Source organism: Sinohyriopsis cumingii, chromosome 10, assembly GCF_028554795.1.
Source record: "Sinohyriopsis cumingii isolate HCF-2022 chromosome 10, ASM2855479v2, whole genome shotgun sequence".
NCBI classification, from domain to species: domain Eukaryota; kingdom Metazoa; phylum Mollusca; class Bivalvia; order Unionida; family Unionidae; genus Sinohyriopsis; species Sinohyriopsis cumingii.
Window position 1 is genome coordinate 95,527,661 of NC_142970.1, and position 16,705 is coordinate 95,544,365.

Consider the following 16,705-nt stretch of genomic DNA (forward strand, 5'->3'; position numbering starts at 1 on the left):
ATTTATCATTCATACTGCCATTACATACGTATAGCCTGATATCTCTAACATGACATTTCCCCCCCAATTTATTTTCTGGTTCAGCTTGTAATGTTCATACCAACAAGCCCATCGCTGTCTCAGCCCCCATGGAGAACAGATGAGGGTATTTTTACACAAACACTAACGTCACATATTTCACACAGAACTGATCTCCTTTCCAATTCTGTATCCTACATATTGTTGACCATACTGTTGTCTTCCCCATAAGGAGCCACTTTTTTTCCAATCATAGTTTTTTCAATCATAGTTATAATAATTGTAATCTAATTTCACATGGGCAGGCGATGAAGCCATTTTTATAACAAAAATATGCAGTGACATGCATGTCAGACTCCCAGTGAGCCCTGGGGGTGGGTCTGGTGTAAAATATTTTCATAGCCTGCCCCACTCCAGCCCCGTATTTTTTTGGTTGCTGTCTGCCACACACAACGGGGTTATAAAATATTAGACCAAGGTGCCCCCACCTGCTGGTTAATAAAATCATAAGCAGATATGCCAACACATATAAATACTATTACTTACCAGGAATCCAAGCATCAATTTTTCATAATCTATCCAGCCAAACTTGTATACATTTGTATAGCACCTTCCTAGGAACCTACACATATCTTTATAAATCAGTCAATGCCCAGAGAGAATACATTGGTGTATCCAAATACCAGAACACTACATTGCTTCAATATTCATGACCAAAACAATCACCATAAACACAAGTTGTCCTCATGAATTGTCTATGTCTTTTTTTTTCTGTCACCTTCATTCCACCTACTGTGTCTAGTTTACTGGGTGTTTTTTAAACTGTAAAATAAAGTAATTCTATGTACAATTGTATCATATTGGCCCTTTAGTAATTCCAACCTGTCTGCGTTTTTAAAAAATTGTCCAAAATGTTATCCCATATAATCTTGAATTTTGTGATCTTGTGAAATTCAGAATGCAGAATATTTATTAAAAGGTTTAATGCAAAATCCAGAATGGTTGTCATCTTGTTACGAATATCCTCCCTTTTATGGTTCCTGAACATTTATCTGACACCAGTTCCATCATTCAAGTATAATTAAATAAATCTTACACCTTAATGCCTGACAATTTATTGTCCAAAAGTCCCCTCTATGTAGATGCTGTGAATTTCACTGAGAATTATGTTATATACAACTTTCTGAAATGTCTGAAGTTAGATTTACATCACATGTCTTGTATATGGATTCCAGCACACAAGCCCTACTGGTGTGAACAAAATATACATATAATGAAGAAAATGAACAATTAGTGCCTGTCAAGACAGATGGTTATGAGAGAAGACTTATGGGAGCTACACAGTGACAGTTTTTTTCTTGTCATTTCTGAGTTAACTTGTGATAATTGTATAATTTCTGACAGTAAATACGTGTTTCACTCTCATCTGAAGAGAGTTGATGAACCAAAGTTGTAATACTGAAAGAGTCATGAAGTGCAACCACGAAGAAAATATAGGGAATGCAACAGTTTATGTCACAAATGGACACAATGTGTGATGAAATTTTAACACACAAAACACGGTTATGTCACAAATGGACACAATATGTGATGAAATTTTAACACACAAAACACGGTTAAACAATATAGTTTATTAACATAATATCTGCAGTTACGTACATGAGATAACAAGTCTAACACATTCATACACTGCATCTTCAGCTCCTCGTAAATCACACGAATTCTCAAAATGGATTACATAGGTTACAACTATCACAAGTGTGACACATCAGGATGATACAGCTACAGTCACAGTGTGACATGCAATTTGTAATATGATTATACTGGCATGCTGCATAGTGTTTTTTTCCAGGCTTGATAAGAAACATCACTGTAAGCAGGATTCATGAATACTTTGTGACTCAATTACATGATACAGTTCTGAACTATACAACAGAACTGAGTGAATGTACATGATACAAGTATGTGCACTTCTGTGTAAAATATGTAGATGTACAATGACATGTGACTTTAAAAACTGACAATAAACCTTACAGATTGTTCATGTGTCGCCTGTTGCAAAATTTAGTAAAAGAGGCATGATTCATCAAGCAACACTGATACCCCATGGTAAATAAATATGCATCATGTAAGAAAACATTGCTCAATTTTGCACTCTTATTCAACTTTTGGCACATGTCTTTATGCCAAGTTACATACATATGTATCATTATTGTTTATGACAGATCACAATATAACATGGTACAGCCATATTTAATGCTTTTGATAAAACATGGTATATCATACATTTCTTTCACAATTATCAGTATTCTCTGAATTCCTGAATGATAAAACAGAAGTTAGTAAAACTATAAATGCTACACTTGGACTTGTATTCTCCCAACTGTTTGAGCAACAAACCTGCACTCAAGTTCAAAGTTTGAATATCAAAAACTCGCACCATGATTAAAATAATATTAAATGTATTGAACGGTCATGATATTTTCACTTTAGTTCATCTACTTACATGCTAAATTTCATGGACACACATTTACTATTGGTACAATATATCTACATTTGGGTTTTTGAGCTCGAGCTTCAGATAAGTGCTCAAACGTTTTGAGAAGACAGGACCTGTGAAAATAATGAAATGATATAAGAAACTTGTACAAAATAAGTATGTGGCATGTGCTGCTTCCATGGTTACCATCTGTATCCATGGATGTTGCCAATCCAACTGAAAAAAGTATTTACCTAGATATGCTGTCACAATATGTACTGATAGACCAGGGTCTGTCCATCATAAAACATGCCAGCAGATCAGGTCTATCCTGTTCTGCTGTTACAGCATGTAACAGTAGACAAGGGTCTTTCCTGTTAACTCTAATCACAGGGGAACCAAATAAATAGAGTTTGATTTTTGTTTTTGTGACAGCAAAGCTGGGTAAAAAGGTTTTGACAGACAAGTAGCATTACATAGATTTATTGTATGCATTTAAGGATAAAGCGTACGATGACTAATGGATATGACACTATGAAATAAATGGTTGATAAAAAAGAAGCTCTCTACCTTCTCTCTTTCATCTCAGTGTTATCTCCCAGCAATTATTATTGTCTGTATGCATATAGTATGTGTTACACCGTAATGAAACATGTTGCATTGTTAATTATGGTGTACCCTACAAAGTGTAGTGTTAATAAACATGTTCCAGGTCTTAGTCTGCCAAACTAAAGCAGCAAATACTTATATTGTTACATTATTTACAAAACATACAGGCTTTAAATCTAAATTTGATATGTTTCAAATCACTTGATACATTTGTACATAAATACATATACATTTAAAATAGTAACTGATCACAACCTGTAGTCAACTTCATCTCCATGGCAACTCTTCCAACTGAGAGATCACATATTTTACTTGGCTTGTTAAGGTTCAGTTATATTTTAATGCCCCTGAATATTATTAGCTTTCAGTTCCTCATTAAAAATCATTCAAACAGACAGATATTACAAAGAAAAAACTTGAGATAGTTCTAACTAATAAGATGCATACTCAATACAGATGATGCATACTCAATAGACATGATGCCTACTCAACAGAGATGATGCATACTCAATAGACATGATGCCTACTCAACAGAGATGATGCATACTCAATAGACATGATGCATACTCAATAAAGATGCATGCTCAATAGAGATGATGCGTACTGATAAAGATGCATACTCAATACAGATGATGCATACTCAACAGAGATGATGCATACTTGATAAAGATGCATCCTCAATAGATATGCTAATACTGGTGTTTGATTTGAATAGGGCTAAACATGCCATAAATTCCTTACACATACCACCTGCATAAAGCAACCACTTCTGTTACATACAACATACATAGCATGTTAAAAACCACTAATTCAAAGAAACAAGGCACAATCAATCCTGTTGTAGAAACAATAGATCCATTCAGATTTCCAATCCAAGAATTTTAATGCCAGAGAACTTGTCATTTATTTGTGTGCAAAACCATGAAAATTGTTATTCATGAAAACAAATGAATTCACAGAATTCAGAAGTCAATACTGCATACACAGGTTTTTTTTTGGTCCATAGTGTGATTGATGTAAACATTTGATTATACTAAATGAAGATAAATTAAATTTATTTTGGAATGTTTGCTAGGTAATTTCAACAATAATTTATAAATGTGGATAATAATTTTATGAATGAAACCATTCCCAGATCTGTAATATTTTTAATTCGAAAGCAAGGATGCAATGCATCTAACATACAAAGCACATTCAATACTTATAGATGCAAGTTTTTTTCATGATTGTTAGACCTCAGAAATATTTCAAAGCACATCTAAAGAATGGTCACATGTAAAGCAAACAATAAATGAGAAATATCAATTAGACATGGTGTATTTCTTGTACATTTTCAATCAATTTGTAAATTTTAAATCAATTAGACTTTGTTAATATCTTGTATATTTTCAATCAATCAGGCATGATCAATTTCTTATAAATTCTCAATCAATATTAGATATATTGAATGCAATAAATTAGGTATGGTGAATATCTTATAAATTCTGAATCCATGAGTATTTTGAACTTGATCTGAATGAAAGAATCTGTGGAATTCATTTAAAAATCCCTAAAACTCTACTTCCCAAAGAAATTTTTGAAATCACACATTTTCTGGATAGATAATTTTGAAATTGCTTCTAACTTACTTACTTTCCAACTAAAAGTTTCCCAATATTGTGCACATAATCTTGTGAACTTTTGGCAAATAATGGGGATTTTTTTTTTTTATGAATTTAAATATAACTGAAATGGAATGAAGAATTTTAAAAGCTACATTTTTATGTGACAATTCCTAATATGGAATGTATTACTTCAATGTTTACACATTTTCTAAGTTAAATAAACAACCATATACATGGGTTGAGACAAAAAGAACACCCAATGTACTTCATATGCTATATGAAAGATGCAGATGTGCAAATCAGAATAATTCAATCTAAATTCATACTTTCTTCCAAGATCACAAATATAAAAATACTATTAATGAATAAATGCAATTATAACAAAAATGCACAACACATACGATTAAGTATTACACCTATAGGATGGGGACATATTTAAAAAGTTGAATTTGCTCATCAAATATGCATTTTTGTTACATTTAATATTGGCATCTTGAAATTAAACAAAGAACTTTGGATTGAAAATTCATTTATCACCACTATATATATATATATATATTAGAGGTTTGTACCACTATTTTTTTAATGAAATTTAGTAGTATATTGTTCCTGTAAATACATAAATACAATGCATTTTGCGTGGCAATGGTAATATATGTTGTACATTATGTAATAAACACCTAGGAAACAACCATAAAAAATGTACAGATGTCCATTTTCTCGAATAATAATTTAAATATTAATAAGAAAATCCAGTGCTAAAAGAAAAAGAGTGATCAGATTATAAATACATAAGTGTATTTCATTTCAAATTTATATGAAAACAATTGCATACAGAACAAGTGCACAACCTGAAGAAAACAATGGAATAATCCATACAGAAAAAAGTTAACAACAAAGAACATTTCTTTTGAATATTTCAAGCAGAATAACTGTTCATTGTTTATGAAAAAGAACTCTATTTAACAAAATAGGCATGCTTACATAATTCCTTGGCTACAGAAACAGTAATACAGTCCACCCTCAAATATTTGCCACCTTTACTTACCACCATTCAAGTTTTTAGACTTGTCTGTTCTGTAAGCAGTGAATCTCAATATACTGCCAAACCTCAATTATCTACCACCCTTACCAACAATCAAGATTTTTAACCTGTCTCTTCTGTAACCAGTAAACCTCAATACAGTGCATCCACAATTCCTACTTGTACACAAGTAGGCAAAAAACTTTGGGAGCACTCTCATTTGTTGGTCCCTTATAACGAAAGAGAATCATATCAAATTTAAACTTTTTGAATCAAGAATAAGTTTTCAGTTATAAAAAAGATCCAAACAACTGTCAACTATCCTTTGAAAGACCCTACATTCTCTGAACCTTAAATGTCTCATATAATAAAAATTTCACATGCACAGGTCACTGCAGAGTTACCTTCCTTGTGCATGTAAAAAAATGTATTCATAATTAATTTATTATTTTTTGAAAATTAATTCATCACTTTTCACTATTATTACACATAAAAAAAAAGTCTTTCATAATCCTTAAATTTTTGCTTTTGTTCAATTAATCAGAAAACTGTTCTATAAATGCTATCACAACCATTATTACAAAACTGATATGTTTAAAATATCTCAGATTTGAGCAATGTAATCTGTAAAAGTTATGTCTGGAATGGCTTGAAATGAAGGCACTAAAGTAAAATATGTAATTTCTCCATCAAAATCACTCCATAAAACGTTTGAACTGTCTAGTGTTACAATTAAGAGCATCATCTCATAATTTTAGATACAGGTACTGAAAAAATAGCTAAAACATATACAAAGATCAAGATCCTAAAAATAAAAATAAACAATCCTTGGATATGAATACAAGAATGTCTAGTTTAAAACCAACATAGTACATGCTTATTTCAGGAATGTTTTAAGTTTAAATGACAAATATTTTATTTTAACAAATGCATGGTATGCCCTCGAGAGAAGTTTTCAATGTATCAAAAGCCTCAACCTGATGACCCCATGGGCTCACAACCTTGGACCAGACTCAAAGAGCAAGTATACTACTGTGAGGAAGGGAATATAAGATTTTTTAAAATTCCAAATACACTGTGCAAATTGGATAAAGAACAATTAAAATACAAGTTATGAAACCAATGTCACCCCACCCCCACCCCTCCTAGAATGTAGTTCATGAGCAAGATTAGGGCAATGTGACAGCTAAGTATATTATGTTAATGCATTAAATGAATGAGACTTCACTGAAATAAACTAAACAAAACTCAAAGTGCCCCAATACAGAACACCCCAGGAAGCAATAATGGTTTAATGTGAAAGTGGATTAACTGGATAATATAAATTCCCAAATATTAAATGAATTAGGTGAGGGGTTGTTAAAATATTTGGAGGAAAAATCCCTGTCCAAAGCGATCTTACTCTTGACCCCATGGCCCCATCCTGGGGACAACCACTGGGGGAAAGGGAAGTATGGGATCATACAATCTTATAAATCTGATACATAATAGATAAATGTTTAATAAATGTACAATATTTAATTAAATGTTAATAACTTATAAGGTGTCCTACACACTTACCCCATATCCCCACCATGTGCCTTGACCCAAGGGGAGGACAAATGTTTGATACTATAATCTCAATACCAAATGAACTCAGCACACGAGTTCTAGCACTACAAGTCATAAATAAAACCCTACATTTACATCTGGACCCTATGACCCCAAATCAGGGTAAAACCCAGAAAGATCTGCAGGTCTTTAAGTGTTGATATTATTATATTCTCTGATTGATGTGCCTTGCTTCAGAAGTTGTGGAATGTAATTGAAGATAAAAGTCTTTGATAATGTGTCCCAATATAGTTCTTTACTCCAAAGCCCTACTCAAAGTCAGAACAAGAGAACAATAGTGGTACTGAGCTAACTGGAACATATAATGATGATATATTCTGAAAATTAAGTAAATAGTAGGGACCTGGAGAAAAATAAGTGTTAACAGAAACTGTATCCGAAACGAACCAAAACAAACATTTTTACTCCACTGCCCCCAGCCAGGGACAGAGCAAGAAGAGTAGGCAAATGTGTTAATATTCTGTTCCAAATATGAAAAGAATTTAGTAAGGTGGATATGAAAGAAGAATAAAATGAGATTTTAGCACACTGTCTCCATTATAATTCTTGACCCATGCCTGTATCCAGGTTAAAACCCTAGAACACAAGATCTACTGAGAGAAGGGTAAAATGTGAGGATATTCCAAATGTAACATGAGCTGAGTAATGGGTTGTAAAAATACAAGTGACGAAAAAGACAAAACAGAACCAAAAAATATTCCCAACATAATTATTGACCTCATGGCATCACTCAGAGGAAAATCCTGTGGCAAGGAATAACAGAGTATGTAATGTTATATACCAAACATATAGTGAATCAGGAGGTTACCATGGACCTACTTTAACAATAGCTATCCACAGACTCATCCTTAGACAGATACACAACCCAAATGCAACAGTTCTCTATCTGGGGTGGGTGGGGTAATAATAAAAATAATAAAACTTAAGCATTACAGAGTTGTACAGCCATTGGTAAACCCATAAATAAAAAGGCCATTCATGGTAATATATTTCCCCTGCTAATGTATATGCTGAATATTTACTTTGTTAATCCAGCACATCTCCTCCTGATGGCAAGGTTCTGCTCCTGTACATACTGTTTAACTAGCTACAAGGACCACCTGAATATTAAAGTCCACCTCCGTGTCAACTTCACAGGTTTCATTTATACATAAATCAATTACACCTTACCTGTACATAAATATCACCTGATTATAACGACTGACTCTTGATAGTTGATGAGAGTTCATTATATAAAACTTTCATAAACGAATCATACATTTATTTCTTAGCATTAGCAAACTGCATACAATTTGTTTTTGTACATGCAAATATATTAATGAAATATGATCTAAAATAAGACGTATCAGTTTATAATCGTGTATCTGGCTCCAAATGTGCTGGGATATTGTGTATTGATTACCTGACTTGTGCACATATCAATACTGTGCTCAAGAAAACCAAGAATGTAGGCATTTTTATGATGCTAAATGACTCTTGTATTTTACCGAACTAAATGTATATAAAATAATTTAGGCAAGGCTAATCCTATGCCAGTTTCCATCACCGTGGTGTTTGTCCATCTTTTGGTTTTGTACTGGATGAAGTTGGCGATGGTGTAGGTGGCAGCTTTCGAGTTGGTCCATTTGCCATTGTTGGGGTTGTCCTCCCTGAGGTGGGTGTCACTCTACCAGATGGTGTTGTACGACCAGTTCTAGTTGGAGTTGAAGTCTTCGGTGTTGATGGAGTTCTTGCTGTTCTTGGTGTTGTAGGGGTCACCGACCTTGACCCAAATGTTGATGGTGATGGTGATGTAGGTGTGATAGCTCTTCCAAATGCATGGCGTGGTGGCGGCTGTCGGTGTGTTGGTGTTGATGGCGCGCGAGGCTTATTTGGAGAGTTAAGATTTGATGATGAGTTACTGAGTCGCTTTGTTCTTGTTAGACTACCAGTTGAACCTATGAAAGTACAGGTGAAAAATACAGGTGAGAAATGTAGTCACATTTAACATTATACATGTAAGAAAATAAATGATCAACATGTCTGCTCAAATATGAAGTTGTTGTAGGGTTTAACGCCATTTTCAGCACAAGATAGGCTATTCATGGCAGCCAGTATAAATGGTGGCTGAAGAACCCGGGAAAACCCCTTTGGCCAAACCCGAGACTCGAATCAATACAGACTGAGGTGATGAGATAGCAATGATCCATAACGGTGAGCGCTTTAGACCATTTGGACACTCGGGGACCCCCAAATTTGAAGTAATATGTTGCTTCATTGACATACCTGAATATCTCATTGCTACTTAATCTTTTGTTAGCAAAGCATTCCATCCAGCCAAAAGATAAACAAGAGCTGTAAAACAATTCATGAAAAATTCCTAACACATCATTTTTATGGTACTATTACTATCCCTAATATATACTTCAATAAATCCAACATATTTTTTTTAATGCTTATAATAAACATCATCATTTGGAATAATCCAAGTTAAACTTCATCACAAAATCACATTATAATAATAAAAAAGTGTGCTATTCTTCATTTCCCAAGTGACAAATACCAGAACTGCATACCTGTGTGAAGGAACATGTGATAATCAGTGTGATGACAGTGTTATTTGTTAGTGAAGAACATACTGTTAAAAGTACTAACATGCAAGCTTTACATGTGACTTCTTGTAGTTAAACATCAATTATATACTCAAAGCCATGCTCTCTGTTAATAGCTGACCTATTAACAGTTGATATAGGTAAAGTTGATAGTCTATTGTTAAATTATTTATTCATGTGAAAGACACCTAGTAACAAAATAGCTAAGAACCAAAGTCTTCTAGCCAATTTTCATAGTGCAGCACTATATTCAGGTTTGTGTCATCTGCTTCAAATTAGACTCTGATCTGCTGTTGAAGTGTATGACAGTAGATCTAGGTCTCCCCTGCTTAAGTATATTTTATAGGAGTAATTATAACAGTTGCATGTTCATGTGTGTCAATGTGTATATTTATACATGTCCAATTGCCTGGAAAATCTGTGTCAATTTATGTATACATGTCCCTTTGCCTAGGACATGCATGGCAATGTGTATATTTATACATGTCCCATTTCCTGTGTGTACATTTAAATGTGTCTGAGTACCTGGGACATGTGCCAATATGTATAGATGTACATGTCCCATTGCATGGAATGTGTCAATGTGTACATTTGTGTTGATTTGCTGTAGGTTTGTCAATGTGTTCATTTGTACTGTAGGTTTGTCAATGTGTTCATTTGTACATGTCCCACTGCATGGGATGTGTCAATGTGTACACATCTGTACATGTCCCTTTGCATGGAATGTGTCAATGTGTACATTTGTGTTGATTTGCTGTAGGTTTGTCAGTGTACATTTCTCATTGCATGGAATGTGTCAGTGTGTACAATTGTACATGTCCCATTTCATGGAATGTGTCAATGTGTACATTTGTACATGTCCCATTGCAGGGAATGTGTCAATGTGTACATTTGTACATGTCCCATTGCCTGTGACAAGCACATCAATATTTACATACATGTCCATTTTCTTGAGATTTATGTCGGCGTTTACAGTTTTTGTGTCTCTGCCTGGGACATGTGTATCAAGGTGTAAATTTGTACATTTCCCTTGTGCCAGGGACATGTGTTCCAATGTGCATGTGTTTTATGGACATGTGTATCAATGTGTACTTTGGTCAAAGTCCATTTTGCCTGGGACATGTGTACCAACATATGTGTATGCATTTGCCTGGGACATGTGTACCAACATGTGTATGCATCTGTCTGGGACATGTGTACCAACATGTGTATGTATTTTCCTGGAGTATTTGTTAATTTGTTGCAGCTACGTTTACTTATTTTTAACTCTGTACAATACCTTTAAAACAAACAATGGAAAAATTTAGACATGATGCAAGGTAAATTTTGTGTCCACAACTAGTAATAAAAATATTGTTTAGAACACTGGAACAAATTAGTGATCATGCTGTAGTTATTTCTGTTTGGCAACTGGTGCCAACTGTCTAAAATTACACAGTCGAATACATGCTGCTTTTTTGCATAATTGCTGTAAATAGGGTGAAAAAGTCTGGACCAACCAATAAATCCATACCACTTATCAGCGTAGAATATCCCATCACTGGGTATTATGAGAATTTCAGCAACAATACTCAACATTACTTATTACAAATCAGCTTAGGATATTTCAATCGCTGGTCACATCAGAATTTTCAGTACCGTAGTTCAACATTACTCATTAAAAATGACCTACCAAACTCTGGATTTTTTGTCATACTGGAGTTTACTGATGTGCCGGCACCTCCAGCAAGATTTATCATGGAGGATGTAGCTCTGCTCCGACGGAGAGAAGAATCACCTGAACTTCCCGCTAGAAGAAAGCAGATAGATAGGGTGCAAGTCAAACATAACATACATGACAAATCACACTGTTAAGTGAGATATGATACTTGTACGCACTGATGTCATGGAACTATGAACATCTTGTGAGGTCCAATTTTTATCTTTCTTTCTAAATATGGTTTTGTATTACTGTACACTTGTTTGGGGTGCAGGCACTTTATCATGTTACTGTGTGAGAAAATTGTTATACCCATGCATTGTGAATTACTTCATTGGGATTGATTTTATTTTAATGAACCACTTTGTGCAAGTCTTCTGATAGTAGACTGTAACAACAAATATTGCTTAATGATATTATTGAATATTATCACACACTATTTAAAGGTATCAATATTCCAATAGCTGACAAATTGCTTTGGAAAAAAACAAGACCTCAAATTTCACATAGAAACCTCACAGAAAGTTCATATTTCACAGTGTACCAGTCTAACCCAAATGCAAACAGTTCCACCACTGAAGAAAATTAAAACGTAATTTCAGATTTTATTTTTTTAGTTGTTTTAGCTAATGTTTTCATTATTTGGAATCTGACCCAACAAAATTTGACCAAAAACGTTTAAAATGGCATTAAATATTACTCAAAGAATTACATGCTAAGATCAGTTACATATAATTTAATATTACTCATTCAGGCAGTCATTCAAAAATAAAAAAATGTAGGCAGGTGACATTATATTCTCATGTTAGAATACATGTCAGAAAATTTGGATATTTTCATATTCATTTCTATTTTCACACAAATAATCCACTACAGATGAAAAAGATATCAACAAAATAATTTGCAGAGTTTAACTTTTTAAACAATATGATACGACTCAAGGTAGTCCTAAAGAGTGGTAGAAAATGTTTCAAGATAAAGACGCTTGTAAAATTTGGAGGGACAATAAGTAAATTGACTCGAATAGGAGGGTAGTGGGGGTTACTTTCTTTCTCTATTTTAGATATGTAAACTGTCAACTGTTTGGAGTTAGGTTTTCACATGTATTACCAAGAAATAAATTAATATTTGTGATCATTGCATTTATGTATCAGACATGTGCGTCAGTAAAGGTTTTGCTAAAGTAGAAAATATATACAAAATATAATTTCAAATGATATTACAGTAAACCTGTCTTGACAGACCACCCATCCAAAACAATCATGGTCTTTGATTACAGAATATACTACTATATAATCAATAAATGTGTGCACTGAGGAGGTGATCTCTCAAAACAGGTGGTCTCTCACACCAGTTAACCTTCCAGACAGGTTTTACTGTACTACCATGAATTCACAATAATTGCTCTTAGGGCATCAATTTTAGACAATTTTATGGTTGACACAAACCACATTTAAAGACCATGCAAGCAGTGATTGCTCTGTGGAAACTTTAGACCCTCTTGCCTGAGCTTTAAAATAATGTATCGTAACTAAAAATAAAGTTTCATACACAAAACTGATGCCCCACTATAATTTAGTCACAGAATTTAGTGGTATATCGTGACAGAAGTATGCAAAGGTATCATTAATATAACACACAGTACATACATGTAGAAATGAATATATTCAGCCAATGTGAAGTCCATGTTATAAAATCATTCAATACAAATAGGGCTTTTCTCAAGATAACATGGCTTTTACATATGTTTGAATCAATACCCACAATGACTCAAGTAACTATTTATGTCATCAATTTAAAAAAAAACACTTTATTTAAATGATTAATAGTGTCAATGTACAATGCTTCTTGAAATACCAATCATAACCAATGATAAACCATCATAGAAGTATAAAACATATTCATCCCATTTCAACTCATATTATTACTACAACGTACATTTTCCTTACTCTGAAACAAGTGACATAAAATGAGCAACGTGAATGACACATTATATACCCCACCCCATGTTTAAATGTGCTCTACATAAATTTTTAAAAAGACATATTTCTTCTCTTTGTCAATGTGACCTTGCTCTTTGACCTTTAGATCCCCAAGTCAAGAGACTTCTTTCTTACCCTTAGAGAAAACCATTTACATAGTTTGGTTCAGGTTGTAATTTAGAACTTGTGTTACTCTGCTGAAACCATTCCCCCACCCCATTTCAGTCACAATGATCTTAACCTTTGACCTTCTTACCTGAAATGCATGCTTCTGCAGTTTGAAAAGTGTTGATAATGGAGTACACTAGTTACTGTGCAAACACCTATTTCTCTTTTTCAGTTGCAAATACCTTGATCTTGCAACTTTTTGACCCCAACATCAAATTCTTCCAGAATACCATTTGCAAAGCTTGTAGCTGTTGATGATGTACAACATAATTATTTTGTAAAAGCAATTTTCTCATTTCTGGCGGTGAACTTGACTTTTGACCTTTTGATCCCAAAACTCTTTATTACCCCGGTTTGCAAGTGATCCACAAAGTCTGGTAACTGTAGATGTTGGTGAGGATTGGGTTAGGGTTAGGTTTAAAAAATTCTAACCCAAACCCCATCCCCACCACATCTCCAACCTTAAGGATGCAATCAAGATCTAAAATCATAATGGACTACTCAGCCTCCTGAAACACTACTAAATAGACCACTCCTCCTTCAAACAGTGTAGATGGCTATAATAATAATACATAGCAGGTCTTTAGGGGTGAGGGTATATCAAAGATACCAAACCATCACAGCCAATAACTAATCCTCATTTAACATGAAACCAAATATAACAACTCATATTTAACATAAAACCAAATATAATATTTAACATGAAACCAAATATAACTACTCATATTTAACATGAAACCAAATATAACTACTCATATTTAACATGAAACCAAATATAACTACTCATCCTCAATCACTCTTGATGAAGTGATAGTTAAAAGGAGAACAAACTGAGATGGATGGATACACAGACCTTGCAACATGATCAATCAAAATTTATAATAAAATTCAAGATCCTGTTTAATAAAACAATGCCATCAAGGAAACTCAAGAGTGTATGGCACCAGAAAGCAGACCCCTGCCCTAATGATCGGTTCCATAATAACAGCCTCAATATACTGAAGTTTAAATGTACCTGTCAATGGCAAGAAAAGGTACTAGAACTAAATATACCAGCATTTTATATTTCTTGTAAGCTAGTAAAAATGCTGTAGGTTTTGGGTTGTAAATTTATGTTTCTCAGATATATTCCAACTACATGTGCAATAACGAGTGATAAAGCAGTAAATAAAAAAATGAATATATATATATATATATATTTATAATAATAAGCCCCATCACCAGCCTTGCCACATTGTAATATAGTGATTATATGATTATACAGTTATGATTAGTAATAAATTTAAATGTGCTTTTCTGCTTTTACTGTATTTTTACAACACTGTGGAGGGCAATCCAGTCTATGTTTACAACACTGGAGGGAAAACCAGTCTAACAGTTCCATACTACACTTGACTAGATCATGAAACACTTGTCAGTCAAAGTGCAAGATATGTTTGCTGATAAAATTCGTGTTTTTTTTTCAGGTGGGGTAGGGGGAAGGGACTGTTTTTGTAATCATGCTTAGGAAAAACCCAAAACCCAAATCAGAATTTTTTGATTGGGAAAAATCCAAATGTTAAATATATGATTGGAACTGATATATGCAATGTTGTAAATGTTAATTTCCATATATAAATGTTAACACTAGCATTAAATTTATTTATGAAAATAGGACACATAGATTTACCTCTTTCCACCAATGGATTTAGTATGTTTTACAACATCTTTGAAATGTTTATGTTAATAACCATTAAAATACATAATGTCTGATTATTATTTCAATATCAAACTACAATAGTAACACAAAACATTAAGGACTCTTTGGTACTGTATATTATTTATCAATATCTATATTAAATGCAAAGAGTGGACAAACAAAAAATAAATTGTTCCAAAATTATCTGGGTGCACAATATTTGTGAATGACTGCTACTGTTCGATGACTGCTACTGTACAATGACTACTACTGTACAATTACTGTTACTGTACAATACTGCAAATCAAATGTTGCCAGAAGAAGATATAGTGGAAGTTTACCACTAGCTAAAACTACCATCAATTCTGTATTTTATTTGGGGTATTTATGCATTTCTTAGCATGATTGACATTTGACCAAAAGAGTGTAAGTTTGAATCCCACCATCAGCATCAGAGCAGTCTGGGTGAACTAGTGCAAGACACTTTATTCCAACTGCCTTGGCGCTAAATAGCCTACTCATGTTGATGTGCCCTAACACTCCATACCAAGCATAAATCATTAAAATGCAAATTAACAAATAAAATACTACATAAAACACCTCTTAAAACATTAAATAAAGAAATGGTAACTATGTTTCTAAAAGCTCTAAAAATGTGGGCCATAATGACTAATGCATACAAAACTTTTTAAAAAAATGAAAACTTAAACATCTACGCTAAGTAGTCTACACTAACAAGACTTAGGTGCCAGAAGTTTACAACCCTATCTACAATAAAAACTCTATCCAAAAGTGCATCTGAAATTTTTTTATAACAATTTGTTTTCACTGCATGACTATCAAGGAATGATATCTATCAAATGTGATGGAGGCACATCTAACCTGTTTTTACTACCCCTACATACACATCTAACCTGTTTTCACTGCCCCTAGATACACATCTAACCTGTTTTTACTACCCTACATACACATCTAACCTATTTTTACTGCCCCTAGATACACATCTAACCTGTTTTTACTACCCCTACATACACATCTAACCTGTTTTTACTGCCCCTACATACACATCTAACCTGCTTTTACTGTCCCTACATACACATATAACCTGTTTTTACTACCCCTACATACACATCTAACCTGTTTTTACTGTCCCTACATACACATCTAACCTGTTTTTACTGCCCCTAGTTACACATCTAACCTGTTTTCACTGCCCCTAGATACACATCTAACCTGTTTTTA

At 33.6% G+C, this 16,705-nt stretch overlaps 1 protein-coding gene across 5 annotated transcripts in view; it reads right to left on the reverse strand.

The window, feature by feature from the left end:
* Positions 1–1,634: 1,634 nt before the first annotated feature.
* Positions 1,635–16,705, reverse strand: part of LOC149790609 (microtubule-actin cross-linking factor 1, isoforms 6/7-like) — a 376,630-nt gene continuing 361,559 nt past the window's right edge. For all 5 annotated transcript variants that reach the window (XM_089972718.1, XM_089972715.1, XM_089972716.1 and 2 more), the window contains 2 exons: positions 11,609–11,725; positions 1,635–9,282 (listed from right to left, as the gene is read on the reverse strand). In XM_089972718.1, coding sequence (XP_089828844.1) covers positions 8,888–9,282; positions 11,609–11,725 — 512 coding nt within the window. In that variant the 3' untranslated portion in view covers positions 1,635–8,887. The remainder of the gene's footprint in view (positions 9,283–11,608; positions 11,726–16,705) is intronic.